Source organism: Chrysochloris asiatica, unplaced genomic scaffold (genome assembly GCF_000296735.1).
Source record: "Chrysochloris asiatica unplaced genomic scaffold, ChrAsi1.0 scaffold00172, whole genome shotgun sequence".
NCBI lineage: Eukaryota > Metazoa > Chordata > Mammalia > Afrosoricida > Chrysochloridae > Chrysochloris > Chrysochloris asiatica.
Genome location: NW_006408690.1, coordinates 183,706 through 206,884, shown reverse-complemented (window position 1 = coordinate 206,884; position 23,179 = coordinate 183,706). Strand labels below are relative to the sequence as shown.

At 37.4% G+C, this 23,179-nt stretch overlaps 1 protein-coding gene across 1 annotated transcript in view; it reads left to right on the top strand.

The window, feature by feature from the left end:
- Positions 1-20,232, top strand: part of ARHGAP21 (Rho GTPase activating protein 21) — a 112,163-nt gene extending 91,931 nt beyond the window's left edge. Inside the window, exons 12-24 of the mRNA XM_006871650.1 lie at positions 1,420-1,704; positions 5,344-5,408; positions 5,781-5,917; positions 6,887-7,029; positions 7,771-7,926; positions 8,023-8,101; positions 9,782-9,855; positions 9,942-10,031; positions 11,312-11,437; positions 11,615-11,656; positions 11,984-12,089; positions 14,059-14,090; positions 17,728-20,232. Coding sequence (XP_006871712.1) covers positions 1,420-1,704; positions 5,344-5,408; positions 5,781-5,917; positions 6,887-7,029; positions 7,771-7,926; positions 8,023-8,101; positions 9,782-9,855; positions 9,942-10,031; positions 11,312-11,437; positions 11,615-11,656; positions 11,984-12,089; positions 14,059-14,090; positions 17,728-19,422 — 3,030 coding nt within the window. The 3' untranslated portion in view covers positions 19,423-20,232. The remainder of the gene's footprint in view (positions 1-1,419; positions 1,705-5,343; positions 5,409-5,780; positions 5,918-6,886; positions 7,030-7,770; positions 7,927-8,022; positions 8,102-9,781; positions 9,856-9,941; positions 10,032-11,311; positions 11,438-11,614; positions 11,657-11,983; positions 12,090-14,058; positions 14,091-17,727) is intronic.
- Positions 20,233-23,179: the final 2,947 nt, after the last annotated feature.

Sequence of the window (23,179 nt, the reverse complement as noted above, 5' to 3'; positions counted from 1 at the left end):
GCTACTGTATGATCGTCAGAAATACAAGCACTTATAGCTAAGGCATAAAATAAAGTAAATATAGATAAAGAAGATAGATATCCAGATTAAGGAGGGAAAAAAAAATCATTTACAAATACACTTTTTCTACATAAAAGGAAAAAATTTAATTCTTATCATTGTTTTAACTGTATACTTTTCATCCTTTGTATCAACTATATATGGAAGGTTGTTGTTGTTAAGTGCCGTCAAGTCAGTTCCGACCCATAGCGACCGAGGAGGATAGGGTTTCCAAGGAGTAGCTTCGGTGAGCTTGAACCACCAACCCTGCAGTTCAAATGACTTTGCAGTCTGATGCATTAGCCCACAGCACCATACCAGGGCCCTAATAGCTGTCTTAAATTTTGACAATGTAAAAACACAATCGATAAGTATTTAAGACAGAACTGTGCTGTTATTAAATAGCTTATTAGCCATATAGCGAATTAGCTGTAGGTTTCTTATTAAATAACTTATTAGCCATTGTTGCTGTTGTTACATGTCATTGAGTCATTTCTAACTGATATTGACACTGTATGGAATTTCCAAGAAGCAGCAAGTGAGTTTGAACTGCTGACCTGTGGTTAGCAGTTCTGTGTTTATCCTACAGTACCACACCAGCACTCCTTTTAACCATAAGTTTCTTATTAAATAGCTTATTAGTCACAGATATCACAGAGTAACCCTTTAATAAGTAGCAGTTCTCCATGTTAATAGTTTTAGAAATTTTAACAAGTCCCAATTTATTCTTTAAAATGCCATTATAAGTTTATTGTTTGATCTTATTTAATAAATATTATTATGTAAATTAGTACAATAATACCAATGTATGCTTCTTTAAGTTCATCATAAAGCTTTTTCATGCTACAATAATTTAGATAATTTAATTATAAGAAAAGTTAAGTGCTACCAAAAAGTTTTAAACTTTAAAGAAAACCCACCTTGGTGTGGATATTGTTGATTAACCATAAAGAATTGATGAGCTTGGTTAACTTAATTCATCATTTGTGTATATTGTTTGGGAATCTTTTTATGTAGTATTTGTCATCTGCGTGCTACATGATTTGTCTTAGCTTTACTTTGACTCAGAAGTTGTTTCTGATTTTCCCCCCTAGGCCATTAGCATTTTACAACACTTGTTTTAGTTGCATTCTTTGATTCTCCCAGCAAAATTTAAGGTTAGGATTTCACTATCCTTGACTTTGATATGAGTACATTGCCTAATTTGGTTTACTCCCATCGTTTTAATCTTTCCTTTTATAACAGACATATATTGGCATAAAGTAGATACCTGCTATCTCGGGTGTACATTTATAGATGTTATCAGTGGTGTTTTGCAGCCATATCCTCTCACAAAGATTTAGTCAAGTACATACTCACAGACTGTTTTGTGTTTTCTAGAGAGTTGGTGGAAGTATTCGGCCTTGGAAACAGATGTATGTTGTACTCAGGGGTCATTCACTCTACTTGTACAAAGACAAAAGAGAACAAATGACTCCATCTGAGGAAGAGCAACCCATCAGTGTTAATGCTTGCTTAATAGACATCTCCTACAGTGAGACCAAGAGGAAAAATGTGTTTAGACTTACCACATCAGACTGTGAATGCCTCTTTCAAGCAGAAGACAGAGATGATATGTTAGCATGGATCAAGACCATCCAGGAGAGTAGCAATCTTAATGAGGAGGTATGTGTGCACAGTATCGTGGGCAGTGAAAACACACCTGCACAACATTTCTTTAAGAATCGGGTACATCGTTTTGTTAAAAAAAAAAAAGGAAAAATTATACTATTCTATACTTGCATTTTTGTTTCCAAAATAGCAATCAATGATCAAATAGAAAACTCAAATGTATATATTTTATATGATTTCTAGTTATTGGAAAATCACCATTGCTGAATTAGAAAATAAGTTATTCAGAGTCTTTGTATGCTTTGAGCCACATAAGACCTATGTTCCTAGCCCTAGACTTCATGTCTCAGTAATTCTGTATCTGTTTTCTTATATCAAAAACAGGGTTGTTAAAGGACATATGTCATAGTGAAAATACTTATCAACACAAATTACTATGTAATGCAAAGAGATACTGGTATTATAATGACTATTAATGGAATTATTTATACAGGCAAGAGTGTAAGCTAGCAATCCCCTCCATGCAACAACAGTTATACTGCTTCCTCCCTGTGCTTCCTAGTTCCATTCCACTCTCCTTCCCATCCCTTCTCAACTTTATTATTAGGTAAACGTTGCCCTTTTCATCTTGAATGATTGACCTTTCCATGGTGAGCATACTTACCAGTGTTGTAATATACCTCTCTACTGCCTGTGTGAAAATTGGGCCACAAGTATACTGACAAGAAACTGCCAGAAGCTCAAGCTGGATTCAGGCAAGGATGCAGAATAAGGGATGTCATTGCTGACATCAAATGGATTTTAACTGAAAGCAAAGACTACTAGAAAGATGTTTACCTGTGCTTTATTGACTACACAAATGTTTTTGATTGTATGGATCATGAAAAACTATGGACAACATTGTGGAGAATGAGGATTCCAGAACACTTAATTGTGCTCATTAGGAACCTATATATAGACCAAGAGGTGGTCGTTCAAATAGAACAATAGGACACTGAATGATTTAAAAATCGGAAAGGTGGACAACAGTGTTGTATTCTTTTACCATACTCATTCAGTCTATATGCTAAGCAAATAATCCAAGAACCTGTATCATATGAAGAAGTATGTGGCATCAGGATTGGAGGAAGACTCATTAACAACCTGTGATATGCAGATGATACAACAGGCTTGCAGAAAGGGAAGAGGACTTAAAATACTTACTGATAAAGATCGAAGACCACAGCCTTTGATATGGGTTGCACTTCAATGTAAAGAAAACAAAAATCATCACCACTGGACCAATAAATAATATCACAATAAATGGAGAAAAGATTGAAGTTACCAAAGACTTCATTTTGCTTGGATCAACCATCAACTGTCATGGAAGCAGCAGTCAAGAAATCAAATAGTGTAGTGCATGTACAAGTTGAACAGTGAATAGGGAAGACCATAGAAGAATGGATGCATTTGAGTTATGATGTTGGAAAAGAATATTAAAGGTACTATTGTCCCACAGAAAAACAAACACATCTGTGTTGTAAGTACAGCCAGAATGCTCTTTAGAAGCCAAGATAATCAAACTTCATCTCTCATACTTCGAACATATTATCAGGAGGGACCAGTTCCTGGAGAAGGATATCATGCTGGGTAAACTAGAGTGTCAGGGAAAAAAAGAGGACTAGCCCTAATGAGATGGATGACATCATGGCAGCAACAATGGGCATAAGCATAGCAACGACTGTGGGTTGGTGCAGGATCAGGCAGTGTTTCATTCTCTTGTGCATAAGGTCGCTATGCATCGGTACTAACTCGATGGCACCTAACAACAACAACAATGCCATAGGAGAAATGCTTTTGCTTTTTTCCTGTGGTAGTTTACACCTTGCCTTATTTGTATTTAAAAAATAACACTAAATCTTTATCATATAACCTTTATTCCACAACTATCACACTGTAAAGAAAGTATCCAGATCTGGAATAGTTTGCCAACTGGTCAGGAAGAATATAAAAGTTTGATATTGATTTCACTGTAAATAACATTTTCGTGGAGTTCCCATTTACCAAATAATTATATGCCAACCATTCTATTAAGCAGTAGAGTGTAACTGTTAAAGTACATGTTCTGGATTCAGAAAAAAACATAGATTTATTCATTTCTTTGTCACTTAGTAATGATATACTTTTGTGGCTAGTTGACTTATCCCTGATAAGCTTTCATTTCTTCATCTGTGGAACATATGGTTGTTTTGAAGATTGAATAGATAATGCTTATGAAGAACACAGCAAACTGCCTTGCAGATCATAAACATTTAGTTAATGTCAGTATATGGTCTGGATTCAGAAAACCTAGATCTATTAGTTTGTTTATCACTTAGTAATGATACACTTGTGGCTAGTTGACTTATCCCTGATTAGCTTTCATTTCTTCATCTGTGGAACATATGGTTGTTTTGAAGATTGAATACATAATGCTTATGAAGAACGCAGCAAACTGCCTTGCAGATCATAAACATTTAGTTAATGTCAGCCATCATTATCATCATCATCATCTAATCTGAAAACAGGTTTTCCCAGTTTTATAGATGAGAAAATAATAAAGATTGATATTTACTGAACATATACCATATGCCAGGCACTGTTTTAAGCACTTTGCATGAATTGATCATAGCAACCCTGTAAATGCATATTATTATTATCATCACCATTTTATAAAGGCGGGAATTGTGAGACAGAAAGAAGTTAAGTAACTACCCCAAGGTCACATAGTTAATAAGGCTATGTGAACCAGCTCACTGGGGAAGTGGAATAATCCATTTGAATTCAAGAGTGCTGGATTTTAAAATATGTATTCTTTCTAAGTTGTTGTCACTCGTTGTAATAAAAATGAAACAAGTAAAAAAGAATTTGAAGACACATGCCAATATAAAATTGGGATCTATGTTCCTGTTGATTATATTCCAATTTATAATTCTATGTTCTGGTGTTACCATGTTTTTGGTAGGTGCCATTGTATCAGTTCTGACTCATAGCGACCCTCTGCACAACACAATGAAACACTGCCCAGTTACCATGTTGTTCTCGTTAAGTGATGTCAAGCCAGTTCCAACCCACAGCTACCCTGTATAGAGGGTGGATGGTGGGTTTGACCTGCTGACCTTGTGGTTGAAACTGACCTTTCAGTCCAGTGCTTATTCTACATACATAAAATATTCAATTAAAACAAAATAGTTTTGAGCTTCTCTCCCATGGTCTAACTGCCACTTCCACTACTAATTGATCCTCAATCTCATTACTTCTTCCAATTAATTAATCATTAACAAATTGGAGCAGTATTTTCCCGTCTTTCGTACAATTGTATTATTTGTAAATGCTGATCATTTTTTCTGGTATTCGTGAGGGAAGAAGAATGAATTTCTGCTCATTCCCAATCCTTTATTTAAAATGACGGGCCAATTCAGTTAAGTGTGAACACTTATTATTTGCTGGTGTTATTTTGGGTGTTGGAAAGGTACAGAAAATAAATAGAACACTCTTGGCAATAGGGGACATTTCTAACATGTTGAATAGAGGTTATTAAGCCAGTTCCACTTTGAGTAAAGCATAGTGTTTGTATCGAATAAGCAAAATAATGCAATAGAAGTATCAAAAAGTAGGGATCAATGTTTATGCCTAGAATTGACTTCCTAACCTAACCTTGTATTTATTTTGTAGGACACTGGAGTCACTAACAGGGATCTAATTAGTCGGAGAATAAAAGAATATAACAGCCTGATGAGGTGAGAATCCCACCATGCTCAGAGTTTCATTTGCATGTAAAATAGGTCATTGTTGTTAAGGGTTTCTAAGAAGAGGCTGGTGAGATTGAACTGCAGACCTTGTCGTTCAAAAGGGCCTATGGTTTATCTAGTTCTTTATCCTACAGTGAGATGACAACAACTGTTGTTGTTAAGTGCTGTTGCGTTGGTTTTGACCCATAGCAACCCTGTATAGCAACCCTGTGCAGGGTTTCTGAGGAGTGGCTGGTTAAGTTTGAACCATTCACCATGAGGTTCAAACCGACCTTGCCATCTAGTGTTTATCCTACAGAGCCACACAGCACTCCAATTATATTGAAGTAATTATTAAAAAACGCTTATTTCTTTCAGCAGCAAAGCAGAACAATTGCCAAAAACACCTCGCCAGAGTCTCAGCATCAGGCAAACTTTGCTTGGTGCTAAATCAGAGCCAAAGACTCAAAGCCCACAGTCTCCAAAGGAAGAGTCAGAAAGGAAACTCCTCAGCAAAGGTATTGATTGATGTTATCCTTCCTGGACAGATTTAACAAATCAAATGATTTAAGATTGAGATTTTAAGTACATTTTAATCATTTTCTGTACCTTTCCACTCTTCCAAGCTCAGTGTCAGCTAGTTCAGAGACCACAGTGTTGTTGTTAGTGCCATCAAGTCAGTTCTGACTCATTGCGACCCTGTGTCAAGTTCCTAAGGAGCCACTGATGCGTTTGAACTGCCTACCATATAGTTCAAACCAACCTTGAAGTCCTATGTTTATCTTACAGTGCCACACCAGGACTCCAAAAATTACAATAGGCCTGCCTGGGTTAAGCTAATTGGGCCTTTCCCTTTAAGGCTCCATCTAAGACACCAGCAGTTGTTAAAAAGGCGCAAAATGAAGGAAAAGACAATAGTTAACATCTATATCAAAGACATTACAAATTTGACTCAAAGAACCCGGGTTCTATCCTTGTGAGATAAAACTATTATATTCCCTCTGCAAAAATCTCACTATAAATATGACACCTATTGTTTGCTTAAAAAAAAAAATTCACAGTACAGATTATTAAGAGGCTGTTGTTGTTAAGTGCCATGGAGTCGGTTCCGACCCATAGTGACCCTGAACAGGGTTTCCGAGGCTGTAAGTCTTTACGGGAGCAGAAAGCCTCATCTTTCTCCTGCGGAACAGCTGGTAGTTTCAAACTGCTGACCTTGTGGTTTGCAGCCTGATTCATAACCACTATGCTACCAGAGCTCCTTAGGAGGTAAAGAAATATAAACGATACCTACTAAAATGTATGGAAGGTTAAAAGGAATGCTATCTTAAGGGCAGACTATTTTTTGTAAATGTAGATATATCATTGTTATTATAGGACTCCAATTTATGTAAATATTGATAAGGGATATTTTTAAAGACATAATTTAAACACTCTTGTTTCCATTTCCTTTATTATATCATTTAATTTTTATTAAAAATTAAAAGATGATACCAGTCCCCCAAAGGACAAAGGCACGTGGAGAAAAGGCATTCCAAGTATTATGAGGAAGACGTTTGAAAAAAAACCTACAGCTACAGGGACGTTCGGTGTCAGACTGGACGACTGCCCCCCAGCTCATACTAATCGGGTAGGAATCAGTGCTGGATTTCATAAAATCATTCATGTTTTTGTAAGACTAAAGGATCTGAGTAGACAGTCTTTCTGATAATAGAGCATGTCAATCTGTTAAGTGTTTTCATCTTCATAGCAAACCTTAGTTCAAACATTTCTGAACGCCCAAAAGTGTGTAGCGTCGTTTTATTGGTCAGGCTTTTTTCTGATGTATTGACTCTGAAATACAGTAGTTGTTCAGCCATTAGGCATGTATTTGAAATGTATTTGAAATAGTAGGCAAGAGTTTATTTTCAAATCATGTGTGTTTCTGCTTTCAGCATCTTAAGCAAGGATAAAACAAGGACCTGGTTAAGAAAGTGTAATAATGCCAATGTGTGTGTGTGTGCGTGTGTGTGTTCACAACACCCAGGTTCAAATCATGAGTTGACTGATGTTATTCTCTCCCTGCTCTTTTCTTTTTTCTTTTTTACTTTTATTCTTCTTTATTTGACTAGATTTCCCATATTCTCCTTGTTATTATTTCCTCTTTAGACTATTATCTCCCAATAGGCCCTTCTCTTTCTGTCTTGGCGTGTGCATTCATTCCCCACTGTCTGGAGTATCTCTGCTGGTTTCATCAATTCACAGCTCTACACTATTAATTATTCACGGATTGCCTTTTTGGGTGAAAGGGCCTTTTAGCTATGATACAACTACCAGCTAAATATACCCATTTATGTTGTCTTAAATAACTTGTTTATTTCTTATTTTTCAGTATATCCCATTAATAGTTGACATCTGTTGCAAATTAGTTGAAGAAAGAGGTCTTGAATATACAGGTATTTATAGAGTTCCTGGAAATAACGCAGCCATCTCAAGTATGCAAGAAGAACTCAACAAGGGAATGGCTGATATTGATATACAAGATGATGTAAGTTTGTTTCTGTGTGACTCATTGGTCGAATTTTTTTTTCTTCTTTTGTGTAATTGATTTTAAAAATACTGTGTTTTTACTTTGCGTACCTAGAAATGGCGCGACTTGAATGTGATAAGCAGTTTACTAAAGTCATTCTTCAGAAAACTCCCGGAACCGCTCTTCACAAATGGTAAGTTAACTCCCATGAGAGATACCAAATGAAATAATTTGAAATTATGACTATTAGAAAATCATTAATTTAAACCTAGGAAAAATATTTTTGTCAAGGGAAAAATAATTGGTATACCGCATCAAATCCCATCATGGAGGGATCATAACTGCCAAACCAGAGGATCCTGGCGCAACCAACTTGACACACATTTTGGGGGGACATAACTGAATCCATGGACTTCGGTGAATTAGCACTGGACTGTGAACCACAGGGTCAGCAGTTCAAACCCACCATTCGCACCTCAGAAACCCTATACAGGGTCACTATGAGTCGGACTCAGGTCAAAGGCACTTAACAATTGAATCTATGACACATTTCAAGGAGTTTTCTTTTATTTGATGATTAGACTTGATGAATATTAGAAATCACAGTAGTGTTAAAGACACTTCAAAAGTGATTTGGGCGAAAAGAAAAAAAAATTAAAAACAGTCTTTAAAAAGGAAAAATAGGTGATTTGGGAATCTTCTCTATGTGGTTTTTGTTTTATTCTTTTAATTGTGGCTTGAAGTTTAACCTTTAAGATTCAGTTTAATGAGATTAAACCATAAACTACAAGGGTGAATCAAAAATTATTCTTATTCTGCCTGTAGAATTTATTTTAGTCAAATTTTAGAAAAGACAAACACATCATTTTTCAACATAATATCCTTGATTTTCAATACACTTTGTCCATCTGTCAACAAGCTTTCGTATTCCCTTATTAAAAATGTTTTGGATTGAGCTGTGAGCCATGAATGAACCGCTGTCTCCACTTCTTCATCACATGTGAATCGTCGTCTTCAAAGAGCTTCTTTCAGGACATCAAACATGAAAGTTTGATGGAGCAGAAATCAGGACTATTAGGGAAAATGCTCTAACACCTCAAAAAGAACTTTTTACAAAGTGTCAACAGTGTGGGCAGAGGTGTGGGGACATGCCTTGTAATGCAAGATCGCAAAGCCCGTTGTTAGCAGTCCTCTGCATTTAATTCTTTAATCTGAAGTTTAGGCTTCAGCTTTTCAGTGAGCATCTCATTGTAATGAGCACTGTTGATTAGTGAACGTTTTTCCTGGTAATGTTCTAATACTGGCCCTTGAGAATCCCAGAAAACTATAAGCATCAATTTTTCAGCTGATGGCTGACTTCTGAACCATCGGCAATTAAGGATGTTTCCATTCCATATTCTGCTGTTTACTCTCAGGCTCGTAGTGCTGAGTCCATGTCTCCTCACCAGTAGTGATTTTTTTAAAGAAACTTTTACCTTCCTTCGAGTGTCTGTCTAAATTTTGTTTGTGTATGCTCTTCCATGAGTTGCTTTGGTACCCATCTTGCACCAACTTCAAGAAACCCAAGTCTGCCATGGATTATTTCAAAGGCAGCACCGTGGCTGATTTGCCAGTGATTTGTCACATAATCCACTGTCACTTGTCTATCCTACAGAATCATTTCACGTGCACGTGTGTTGTCATCAGCCATGGACGTGGAAGGGCATTTTAATATAACCGGAGTGCAGATAATTTTTGACTCACCCTAATATATTATAATCCACCTATTTTGTGCATAAGGCAGGTGGTTATGAGTTCATACTGACTCTACGGCACCAAACAACAACAAAAGCAAGTTAAGATAATTTTGTTTTATGGTTCTTATTGTTGTCAGATAAATATGCCGACTTTATTGAAGCCAATCGTAAAGAAGATCCCCTAGAGCGTCTGAAAACATTAAAGAGACTAGTAGGTATTATTTTATCATTTTCATGGTAGAACTGAAATTATTCATTTAAATATTTAAAAGCTATCACGAAAATAATATGTTTCAGATTCATGACTTACCTGAACATCATTTTGAAACACTCAAGTTCCTTTCGGCTCACCTGAAAACAGTGGCAGAAAATTCAGAGAAAAATAAGGTATGTAAAGTGTATCATGCAGATACATTATTTTGAGGGGCATTAGCTGGAAAGGGTTGCTCCATTGCTTCATGGAAAATGACTAAAAATAGATTTAGAAATCAACAAAATCTCTAAAACACTTCAAACTAGCTGATATTGATATGCAGGATGATATAGGTTTGTTGATTTCTATTTGAATAACTGGTCTAATGTTTTTTACGTGATGTTGACTTCAAAAACAGTATGTTTCTATGTAGCTACATGAATACACACATATGAGGGGGCATCTCAAGGAGTTGGTGGAAAAATTCAGTTTCAAGATATTGGAATTTTTCCAAGTTCTTTTTGAAGTCCTCTCATATAAGTATATAATATTCAGATTGGTGCGAGACTAAGCAAAGAGCTTTTATAAGAGTTATTTAAAATAAAATGGATCAAACAGAGTACTATAAACATTTGGTTTTCACTGGGCCACATTTGAATCCTTTCATGAATCTTTTGGTCTCCTGGTGTGGTGCTGTAGGATAAGCACTGGACTGCGAACCATAAGGTTGGTAGTTCAAACCCACCAGCTGCTCCTCAGAAACCCTATACAGGCTCACTATGAGTCAGAACCGGCTCAGTGGTGCTTACCAACATGTTTCTTTAATGACATTATTTTTCAGATTTTCCGGAGAGGGAGTTAACCCTATTCTTTTGCCAGTTGTTTTGTTTGATTGATTCTTTTGATCTAAAATGTTTGTCACCTAATCTAGCCTCTGTTATTACTCGTTTTGAACCAAATCACTTGCTTTCAAAAACTTCTTGGATCAAATGGATGCCAATTGAGCATTGCACGTTGTCAGTAAAGTAGGAAAAAAAATATATATATATACATACATATACATATATATATATTTGCTTATGGAAAATATTTCCTAACTAGGGAGCATTATTTTTTGCCCATATCTGCCAGCCATTCTTCCTTAAATGCTTTTTTATGAAAATAAACTTTCCAGAAATAAAGTGCCAATATAAGAGGAATGAAAGCCTACAAGTAGCCCTGATAGTGTTGTGGGTTAGTGATTGGACTGCTACTGGATTTGTTTGGTGGTTCAAATCCAGTAGCCCTTCTGTAGTAGAAAGATGAGACTATCTACTCCTATAAAGATTTACAGGTGTTGGAAGCCCTAAGGAGTACTTCAGTTCTTCACTAAGACTCAACTTTGAGTCAGAATCAACTTGATAGCAGTGGATTTGGTTATGGTTTTCTTAAATAAAAAGAGTCTGATATTTTCTATTATTATCCTTTGTTTCAGATGGAACCAAGAAATCTAGCAATCGTTTTTGGTCCAACTCTTGTGAGAACATCAGAAGATAACATGACACACATGGTTACTCACATGCCTGACCAGTATAAAATTGTAGAAACACTTATCCAACATGTAAGTGTCTGGTCCATCGCTAAGAAAATGCATTTTAATGAGCAGCTGATATTTGGAAGGACAGTATTGGGATAGGAAACAAATATGTATCTTTTTTCTGTAATAATCCTCCAAGATAGATTTATGTTTAGGAAAGTATTTAATTTCTCCTTTCACCTGTTTTATTTTGAATTTTAGCATGACTGGTTTTTCACAGAAGAAGGTGCCGAGGAGCCTCTTGTAAGTATTGTCTGTCAGCACTTACACTCCTCTGTTCTCACTTGGGACAGCAAGGTCCTGGTGCTACAACAGTGTCAACCTCCTGCTTTGTATGCTCTTATTGTTGCTTTGCACCCCGGAAGCAGTCTATATAGCTCCTCAGTTTCTGACCTAATGAAAATAACAAGTATGACACTGAACTCTGCAGTTAGCCCTATGTAACAATGTAAAGGAAAACCTAAGCACCTGTGCTCCACTCAGTAATGTGTTTTTGACTAAATGTTGTTTGAATTTTGAAGAAAGTATCTTTGAAGAGATGATGAAGAGATATTTGTTTATTAACCATAGACAACAGTGCAGGAGGAAAGCACAGTAGACTCCCAGCCAGTGCCAAACATAGATCATTTACTCACCAACATCGGAAGGACAGGAGTATCCCCGGGAGATGTATCAGGTAACTCTTGTCTGGGCAGTCCTGCTCTCTAGGTTCAAAGCTCAATTCTTATCAAATGAAAAAGCAAATCAGTCATAAGTAACAATTCACTCTGATTTTTTTCTTTCTCCTTTTTTTTTTTTTCTTTCTTTCTTTCTTCCTTTCTACTAATAAAAAACTGAATCTTCCTTTTCTGATTGACCGTATTACCTTCCAGTGACTAATGCCATTGGCAGTGCATGGAGCTGTAATGCTTGTCAGAATGGAAAGATGAGGGAAATGAGCATGCACACCACTGTTCTGTTCTTCTGTTTTTTCTTTAATTCACAGTTTCCATGTAATAGTCATCACAAGGTAAAACAGATCAATGCTACTGAATATGTGGTTGCTGTGATGGCAGAAAGTATGACTTAGACTAGATACATAGTTCTGACTCTTGAGCTACAAGTTCTGTTTTAAAAGCAGCAAGTTTTATATATATGTTGAACTACTAATGAGCATCCTTTTCTTAAATACAGTATATTATTCGTCACTTAATAGATGTCACAGTAAAAACAACCTCTGAACCATTTATTTTCTTCTGTTTTCAATTGCCGCCCTAATGTTTGGTTGGTTAAGTATTAGTTCTTAAAGTCTTCTTTTGATGAACATTTTCTCCTGCCAAACTATTGCACTAATCCAGCATGTTGTTTTACACAATGTTCTCCCTTTGTCTCTAGTTCTTGTTTTAGTCCTAAAGGGTTCTTACAGCACTTACTGACACAGTTAAATCTATACTGATGTTGCAACAGGCGAAGTGGGAGGAGTCTATCACACGATGATGTCACTAGTGGACTCTGTGATGTCCCTGATGGACAGCTGGAACTGTAGGAAGAAGGAGGACTGCTGTCCACACTGTAGCTGCCTTGTCTGCAGAAACCCCCGATTCTTGTAAATGCGAGCACAGTTGATCTGTGGTCTAGATTTTCTCGTAAGATTATTGTGAACAGATCACTACTACTCTCTTAAAAGTTTTTCTGCTGTTTCTTGTTATTTCTGAAGCAGACCCTGAGGAGAAATAGCATGGTATGGTCTACCAGTTCTTCAAGTCATAAAGCATTTTAGCCATGTGTCAAAAAGGGGCGTGGCATGGGGCTCAGCTCATTAATTTTGAAAATCGATTTCCCTAAAGTTGAAAGATAGAATTTCAAAATTGATAACTATCCTGAATAGTGCTAGCCCCTTTCTACCCTCTTTATAATTGTATAATCTGAGTTTTTGCCAGACAGTAAAATATAGTCTCCATTTTTTTTCCATTTTCATAATAGCATTTATTAATAGGTAAATTATGAAACTGGTAGCAATTTAACCAAACTACTCAAATGGATCCCCGACTGCACTGATACCAAAGCGGGATCTAAAGAACAAAGATCAGCATTATTTTCTCTAAAACCAAAGTGGCCTGGAAATCAGGGTTATCCTAATGCCTCTTTTGCATCCATATGCATATAGTATATGCTATAAAATTTAAGGAACTAAGTTTAACAGTCTGACAAAAATCAATATATAAACACACCAAGTGTCTTAATTTGTAGCGAAGGCAGCCAACAATGTTACAAGTTCTACATTGTGTATCAGTTTCAGATACAGGATGTGGTACAGAGTACAATTACGTAAAAGGTCTTCAAGCTGCTTTATTGCTAGATTTAATATTTAGAAAATTTAATCAACACTAGTATTTCTGTTTTTGTTTAGTACAGGGCTCCTTTGCCATTCCTATCATTGAGCTGGTTCTGCCTACAATTCACAGCATCCTTTCATGGCGGTGGCTTTCTGTGGTGCAGCTTGCATCTTTGTGAGCTCTGACTATCCACTGTGTTCTATGGTTTTGTTTGAGTTTTGCTTTTACATTTTGTTCTGTGCCTGTATTTTTCATAAGTTTTTTTGCATTGTTTGTTGAAAGGAGTAAAAATTGGCTAATACTGACCATGTTTTTTTTAACTTTTTACAGATTCAGCTACTAGTGACTCAACAAAATCTAAGGTAAATTATTTTGTAAGACTTGGGTACTGTTGTTAAGTACCATCAAGTAGGTTCCTACTTATAGAGACCCTGTATAGGGTTTTGAAGAGCAGCTGGGTGGATTTGAGCCACCGACCTTGTGGTTCAAACCAATTTTGCGGTCCAGTGCTATCCTACAGCACTGTATCCGAACTCCACATGTTGACCCTACTACAAGGAACTGAGCTTTTTTCCATCATTTTTTTCATATGAAATTTGTCTAGCATGTACTCATTAAGAGTATAATGAGCCCTCGTAGCACAGCATTCATTTAAGTACGTAACTGCCAACCCAAAGGATCACTGGTTCAAACCCACCAGCTGCTCCGCAGATTAAGATGTGGCTGTCAGCTTGGAAACTCTATGGGGTAGTTCTACTCTGTCCTATAGGGTTCCTGTGAGTCGAAATTAACTTGACAACAGTGTGATATACCTATTATCCATCTTCAACAACTATTAACACATGGCCAGTCTGGTTTCACCTGCACCCCAACCTCCTTCCTCCTCCTGGGACAATTTCAGAGCAAAGCTCAACATCATGCTCTATTTGTAAATATTTCAATACTAGTATCTAGACATTTTGCTTTGATTATATGTTTCATATGAAATATATCTTCATGCCTTGATTACAGCAAAGACACACACTATTTTTTTCAAATCAGTTTTACCTGATTTTTTTTTTCATTGACAGCAACCCGGAATTAGACAGATTTTGAGTGTTTTTTAGAAAGTTTTTAGTAGTGCTTGGAAAGTTTTTTATTAATTCAATTCTTGCAAACTTTTCTCTGCTGAGGCTGTAGCAACTGGGACTGTCAGTAAGTGTCTTAAAACAATGAACCATGGATTTTACATATCATGTTTGAATATTATAATAGGGTTACATACTATTAAATTTTAATTATTGCAGAAAATCTTATAAAAACTCTTATTACATATCTCTCTATCACTTACATTGTGACTTTTACCATGTCTTTTAATTTTTTATTTTGAAAAATTGTAAGCCTACAGAAAAATTGCTAGCATAATACAGTTAGCACACAAGCCCTTTATCATCTTCATCAGCTGGCAAATTTCTATACATACTTTTGCCATTTGAGAGTTACTTGTAGACATGAAAACATTTTCCCCATATATCATCATGAATTAAGAATATATACATTAAAAACAGGAGCTCTGGTAGCGTAGTGGTTACGAATCGGGCTGCGAACCTTAAGGTCAGCGGTTCGAAACTACCAGCCGCTCCGCGGGAGAAAGATGAGGCTTTCTACTCCCGTAAGGATTTACACCCTCGGAAACCCTGTACAGGGTCGCTATGGGTCGGAACCGACTCGACGGCACTTAACAACAACAACAACAACATTAAAAACAAGGGCATTCTCCCATATAATCATAGTACAAGAGACCTGCAAAAAGTTCCTGGGAAAATTTCATATTTTTAATTGCATTTTTCCACAAATTTTTTGAAATCCCCTCATATAAATACCATACTCCAGAATTTTAACATGAATACAATATAATTTCTAATGTGTAATTTGTGTGTAAATCTCCCCAGTTGTACCAATTGATGTTCCCTGTTTTTCAGGCTAAATAAGATCCAATTAAAGATCACTCCTTATATTTGTCATGTTGGTTAAAATTTCCTTAATCTAGGACAATTTCCCAGCTTTTTATTTATTTTTTTTTTTTGTAAAAAGGTAAGATCTTAAGTCAGACCAACCTGTTTGGTCCTTGCTCCACTCTCGCTAGATGCATGCTGCTTAGCTTGTTCTAACAGCAGTCTCTTCATCTTAATTCTGGTGTTGTGACAGCTCTGTGTATAATGAATACTCAAGTGCTATAACTACTCGTAACCGTTTCTCACATGTAAAATAAGTAGAGCAATTTGTGCCAACACACATATATATATCACAGAAACATAGACTTTTCAAGGGTCATATAATCTGATAGCTTCTCTTAAATAAACAATGAAATTGAGATGTTTAAAGGGAATTGATTGCTCAGCATTATACACAGTCAGCTGGAAGAAGGAGTGTGGGCAAATGTCAATACATCTTAGACACGTGCTGTGTGCTTTTGTAAAAACAAAGTACTATTAATTTGTATTTTCATTTTAATGGATCCTTTTTAATACAACACAAGTCAAAATTCTGACTCTCAGTTTTCAAGACTTAGCATCATCAATTAACTTGCCTAAGATTACAATCTGTTAGTCTGGAGTTGTGGTGTTGCAGTGTAGAATAAGCACTGGACTGCTAACCAAAAGGTTGCCAGTTCAAACCCACCAGCTGCTTTTTGGAAACCCTGTACAGTGTGTCTAAAACATGGAATTGATTTGATGGCACTTAACAACATGATTTTTATTGCAGTATTCCTAAATATCCTAATTTGCAGCATGCTTCCTCCCACCTTATTTGCGTTAAATGAGGTGTGGTTAACACAAATTTATTGACACCTCCCCCTTTTACTTACCATACAGACATTGTGAATTAATTAAATCGTGGTAATCAAGAGCCTATTTGACATAGCAAACAAAAGTAGTAACCAGTGACAGTGTATAAAAGTATCTCTATGGTAAGGATTTTTAAAAATATTTTCATTCTTTTGATACCTTGAGATAAATGAAGACATTATACCTAAGGCAAGTTCCTGAAGATCCAACCTGGCAGACTAATGGAAGACCAAAGTGTGTTTCTTTATCTTAATGTGCTTAACTGATAGAGTATTTGTATATGTAACTAGAATAATGAAGTCAGTCATAAATTTTAGTAGCCTAAGTCAGAACATTACATTCAGCTATGTCGCAGTATTATAGTTTAAGTGTTTAAGCACAAAACATTACCTGAAAAACAAATTTGTATGTGCTGTGACTTGGCAATTAAATAACACCAAGAAAAAAGTTGTTGTTAAGTGATTTTGAAGATATGAAATGCATGCACGAAAATGCTTTTTAATCTCAACACACAAGTTAAATGCAAGAATTTATACATACTGCTATTGACTTTGCTAATTCTTTAGCAGTTGAAAAAGGATTCCCAGAGTATTATTATTGTTAACAGGTGGGTGAATATCTTGCCCAACTTTACTATTTACAATGAACTTTTTTGATAGTTAAATAGACTTATAGTATGCATCCATCACATTCTCTTACTGTTGTGCATGGTGTCCACAACCCTGTGTATTTTCTAATCCATAATAAATCATAAACATAAAAGGAGGTGTGTCTTAGGTACAGATTCTTAGGAAGGATTTTTTAAACCTAGTTACACTCTGTTAAGGTATTTTAGAACTTTAGTAGAATTAATTCAGTAAGAAATATTTGGGGGAAAACCTTTTCAGAAAATAAACTCAGTAATGTCCATGTAGATGAGAGCTGGTAGCACAGCAGTTAAGCGTTCAGCTGCTAACTGAAAGGTCGACGGTTCCAAGCCACCAGTGGCTCTGCAGGAGACAGATGTGGTCGCCTGCTTCTGTAAAGATTGACAGTCGGGACCTCGATTTGGCGGTTCTGCTCTGCCCTTCAGGGGCACTATGAATTGAACTTAGCTCGGCGGCAGTGGGCCTGGTTTGGGTGTTACTGTTATTCATATGTTCAAAGTCTTATTTCTCTGATTACTTTCCAGGGTTCTTGGGGCTCTGGAAAGGATCAATATAGCAGAGAACTGCTTGTATCCTCGATCTTTGCAGCCGCTAGTCGCAAGAGGAAAAAGCCCAAAGAAAAAGCACAACCTAGCAGCTCAGAAGACGAATTGGACAATGTGTTTTTTAGGAAAGAAAACTCAGAACAGTGTCATGAGGATATTAAAGAAGAGTCCAAACAAGAGAGCGAGACACTGGGCAGAAAACAAAGGATCATCATTTCAAAAGAAAATAGTGCTAAAAAAGACACCAGTGCAACAAAAGATGAAAAGACATCCCTCAGGAAAGACAGCATACCCTCTGAAGAACCGTCACCGCCACAGAATTCAAAACACAGCAAGTCACCGACTCTCAGCTGCCATGTCACCGTGCTGAAAGACAGCCCGCGATCACTTCCAACACAAAAGTCCTCCCACTTTGAAGAGACAGGGTCTGACTCGGGTACTTTGCTCAGCATTTCCTCCCAGGCCTCTCTAACAAGGTTTTCCACCAAGAAATCAACCAGTCCGGAAACTAAGCACAGTGACTTTCTGGCCAATGTCAGCACCATCACCTCCGATTACTCAACAATTTCATCTACCACATACTTGACCAGCCTTGACTCCAGCCGGCTAAGCCCAGAGGTTCAGTCAGTCGCAGAAAGTAAGGGGGACGAAGCTGATGATGAAAGAAGTGAGCTGATCAGTGAAGGGCGGCCTGTGGAGACAGACAGTGAGAATGATTTTCCTGTTTTCCCCACAGCTTTGACATCAGAGAGGCTTTTCCGAGGGAAAGCGCCAGACGGTACTAAGACAAGCCGGAGAAACTCTGAAGGAAGTGAAGTAAGTTGTACTGAGGGAAGTTTAACACCAAGTTTAGATAGCCGAAGGCAACTCTTTAGTTCACATAAACTTATTGAGTGTGACACGCTGTCCAGAAAAAAATCCTCTAGGTTCAAGTCCGACAGTGGAAGTCTAGGAGATGGAAAGAATGAGAAAGAAACACCTTCAATAGCTAAAGTGTTTGATGTTATGAAAAAAGGAAGATCAACCGGGAGTTTGCTCACACCAGCCAGAAATGAATCAGACAAGCAGGAACCCACTTGGAAAACAAAAATAGCAGATCGGTTAAAACTTCGACCCCGAGCACCTGCAGATGATATGTTTGGAGTAGGAAACCAAAAAACGACTGGTGAACCCGCTAAAAGGAAAAACATCAAACGTAGGCATACACTAGGAGGGCATAGAGATGCTACTGAAATAAGCGTTGTGAATTTTTGGAAAGCGCAGGAACAGAGTGGGGAGAGAGAAGCTGAACTTTCAGCTGTGAATAGGTTAAAGCCAAAATGCTCAGCCCAGGATCTCTCAATCTCAGACTGGCTCGCGAGGGAACGCTTACGCCCCAGTGCATCTGACCTCAGCAGAGGAGAAACTGGAGACCCCCAACTTGAGAACACTAGCTCGTTAGCAGTATCGGTGACAGATGCACCGTTATCACTTCAGCCTGATGCGGGCAGTTCTTCCAGTACCGTGGCTTCAACTAACAGGCCCCTGCTTTCCGTACCACCACAATCACCTGACCAAATCAACGGAGAAAACTTCCAGAACACGAGCCAAAATGCTAGTTCTGCAGCAAATGCCCAGCCTCACAAACTGTTTGAAACCCCAGGCCATAAAGCACAGTCTCATCCCTGTCTTTAAGCTGGGGGTACGTCACTATAGCAAATAAAAAGCTACTGTTACATGTTCCAGTAACTCTGTAAATATTTTCTTGTACCAGAATTGTTATTATGCAGCCTTCATTTGGGCTGGATTCATCATTTTGTACTGTGAAATAGCTTTACAGTGCATTACTACAGCCAGAAGAACATATATATATATAAATATATATATATTTAAAGATATATTGGATAGTTGTATACAAATTGAACAAGGTATTTGTCGCAGCTTACTACATAGTGTATACCCAAGATTTACTGAAGAAAATAGCTGGCATTAGGATGCAGCACATTTGTTCTTTTGGTTTCATCACTAACAAAAGTGCCTCATCATTAAAAAAAAAAATTACATTTGGTTTTTAGGGTGCCATATTGTTAAAATTAGATTACTTAACATGAAGTAAATGAATACGTTTTATTGGTAACAAATTTCATTACGAGTTTTAACACAGGTGGATACAAAACTTCCATTCTTTAGTCATTCCAGGTGGATCTCTGAGTTTTATATTCAAACTTTTAATACAGTTTTTGAGTTTTGTGTGACTTGAATTTTTAATCTTTCTGTAAAATGCGTAACTTAAATGAACATATTATATGTGTATCTTTTCTTCAGATACCAGATTTGATATAAATGTTGTAACATAGGAGTGTAGATAGTGGATCCTGGATGGAACTGGCTTCTTTATTGAGAAGAATATAATTCTGCATGAGGACTTATGAATCCCAACCTGTGTCATGCCTGTGTGCATACCCAAGAAAACACTGGAAATAAAAATTGTTTTGGTGAACTTTGCATGGCTTGAAACTTAATTCTAATGATACGTCATTTCATGTCACCTATTAATCACAGTCTTGTATGAGTAATTGGTCCTGACTTTAAAAAAACAGTTAACCTGCTCTATTTACATATTCTGCCTCTTTTTTTGCTGTGCTCACATTGGCATAACCTCACTCTTGTACTCAGACAGTATTTAACTTTTCTAAAGTATGCACTTTCTTTTTCACTTTTTCTTGTAGGCCATTGAGTGAAAAGGACATGAGTTTACAAGTGAAATAGCTCTACAGTTTTAGATATATTAACTCTGAAAAATGATTTAACTTGTCTGAATGTGTGTCTTCATACAAACAGTGATGATAATAGTACCAGTTATAAAAGTAAGGCGCACTGGTGGTACTATAGGCTAAGCACTGGACTACTAACCACAAGGGCGTCAGTTCAAACCCAGTAGCTGCTCCATGGGAGAAAGATGAGTCTTTCTGCTCCCATAAAAGATTTGTTGTTGTTAAGTGCCTTCAAGTGGATTGCAACTCGGACCAGTGCTTATCCCACAGCACCACACGGGACTCTCATAAAAGATTTACAGTCTTGAAAACCCTATACAAGGTTGCTATGAGTCAGAACTACTCGATGGCACCTAACAACAATAAAAGGGTGGGACCCTGGTAGCACAGTGGTTTAAGTATTTGGCTGCTAACCACAAGGTGGAAGGTTCAAACCCATTAGCCAATCCAAGGGAGAAAGATGAGGCTATCGGCTCCTGCGAAGATTTACAGTCTCAGAAATATGGAGCACTTGTGTTCTGCCTAAATGTAGCCACAGTCTTAATTCTTAACTCCTTACTCCTACCCAACCCCACCCCAAAAAGAACATCACTTAAAAAAAACCTCTATGTTTAAAGACATAATTTTATCTCATTCATTATTTTCTACTTTCATTTGCTACATAGTTTCTAACTTGAGGTGGTTAAAGCAGATTTTCAGCCAGTCTTACATCAGCATTTTAAGTCTACAGTTTTTTTTTTTATTACTGCATTTCAAAACATTTTCTAATGTGTCTTTTCTTTAACTTGTGAAGTGCTTAGAAATATATTGCTTAATTTCTAAACATCTGGAGGTTTTTTTCCTAGTTATCTTGTGATGATTTCCAGCATTATGCCACATGATCATTAAACATACTCTGATCATTTGATCGATGTTTTAGAGTATGTATTCTGTCATTAATGAATGCTATATTGTTGATTGTGGTGGTGGTGGTGTTAAGTGCCATCGAGTCGGTTCCGACCCATAGCGACCCTGTATAGGGTTTCCGAGGAGTGACTGGTAAGCTTGAACCACCAACCTTTCAGTTCAAATGACTTTGCAGTCTGGCGCATTAACCCGCACCGCCACACCAGGACTCCATTATGTTGATTAGGTCACAAGTTTATTCATCTTGATTTCAGATCGTCTATATCCCTCCTGATATCTTACCAACACAGGGCTTTAAGTTCCCTAAGAGTTGATGAAGTCTTATGACTAGATTTATAAATTTCTCCTCTGATTCCTGTCAAAATTGTCTTTAGAAATTTTGAAGTTCATTTCTTAAAGGAGCATGCATTTAGAGTTGTTAACCTTCGTAGTGGGGCACTGGTGCTTCGGTGGTAGAGTTCTCGCCTTCCTTGGGAGACCTGGGTTTGATTGCCTCCCATTTTACCTCATGCTTAGCCACCACCTGTGTGGCAGTGGAGGCTTATGTGTTGCTATGATGCTGACCAGATTTCAGGATTGCTCCTGGACTAAAATGAACTAGGAAGAAAAACTTTTGGTCACCTGCTTCCAAAAATTAGTAAGTGAAAACCCTGCAGATTACAGCAGTCCAATATGCAGCCCATCATGGGGATGATTGTTACGTGTCATCGAGTGCACCCTGTATAGGGCTTCCAAGGAGCGGCTGGTGAGCCTGAACCACTGACCTTGCGGATCAAAACAACTTTGCAGTGCAGTGCATTCACCCACAGCACCACACCAGGGGGGTGAAGCAGTGTTTTATTTCATTGTGCACAGGTGAGGGGATCATCATGAGCCGAGGACTAATTCCTTTGTAGCTAACAACAACAATATATCCAGTCCTAGTTTCGGTTCTTCATTTCGATTATTTTTGTTGTTCGGCGCTGTTGAGTCAGTTCCGACTCAGAGCGACCCTACTCACATCAGAACAAAGTATTGCTGAGTGCTGTGTGGTCCTCCCAATTGTAAGTTTTGAGCCCAGTATTGCCACTGTGTCAGTCCATCTCATTGGGGGTCTACCTCTTTTTAGCTGACCTTCACCTCTACCAAGCATGATGTCCTTCTCCAGGGACTATTCCCTCCTGATAAAGTCTCACCATCCTGACTTCTAAGGAGCGTTCTGTGACTGTATATCCTCCAAGACACATTTGTTTATTCTTCCGCCAGTCCATGGTACTTTCAATACTCTCTGCCAACACTGTAATTCTAATGCATAGATTCTTGTGCAGTCTTCCTTATTCATTTTCCAACTTTCACAAGCATAAGAGGCAATTGAAATACAATGGTTTGGGTCTGGTGTACCTTGATCCTGGAGAACTTTGCTATTTAACCCTTTAAACAGGTCTTTTGCAAAAGAATTGCCTAATGCAACATGTCATTTGATTTCTTGACTTCTCTTTCTACTAGTCCTATGTGGCATTGTAGGATAAGCACCAGACTGCTAACCAGAAAGTCATGATTCGGACTTTGGTTCTTTATAAGTCAGAACCTACTTGAAGGCAGGCACTTAACGCTAACAACAGCAACAGCTTCTATGAGTGTTGATTGTGGATCTAAACAAAATGAAGTCTTTGACAACTTCAGTCTTTTCTCCATGTTATTATTTATTGGTACAGTGGTAAGGATTTTTGTGTATTTTTTTTATATTGAGATGCAACCCATACTGAAGGCTTCAGTCTTTGATTGTAAGTACT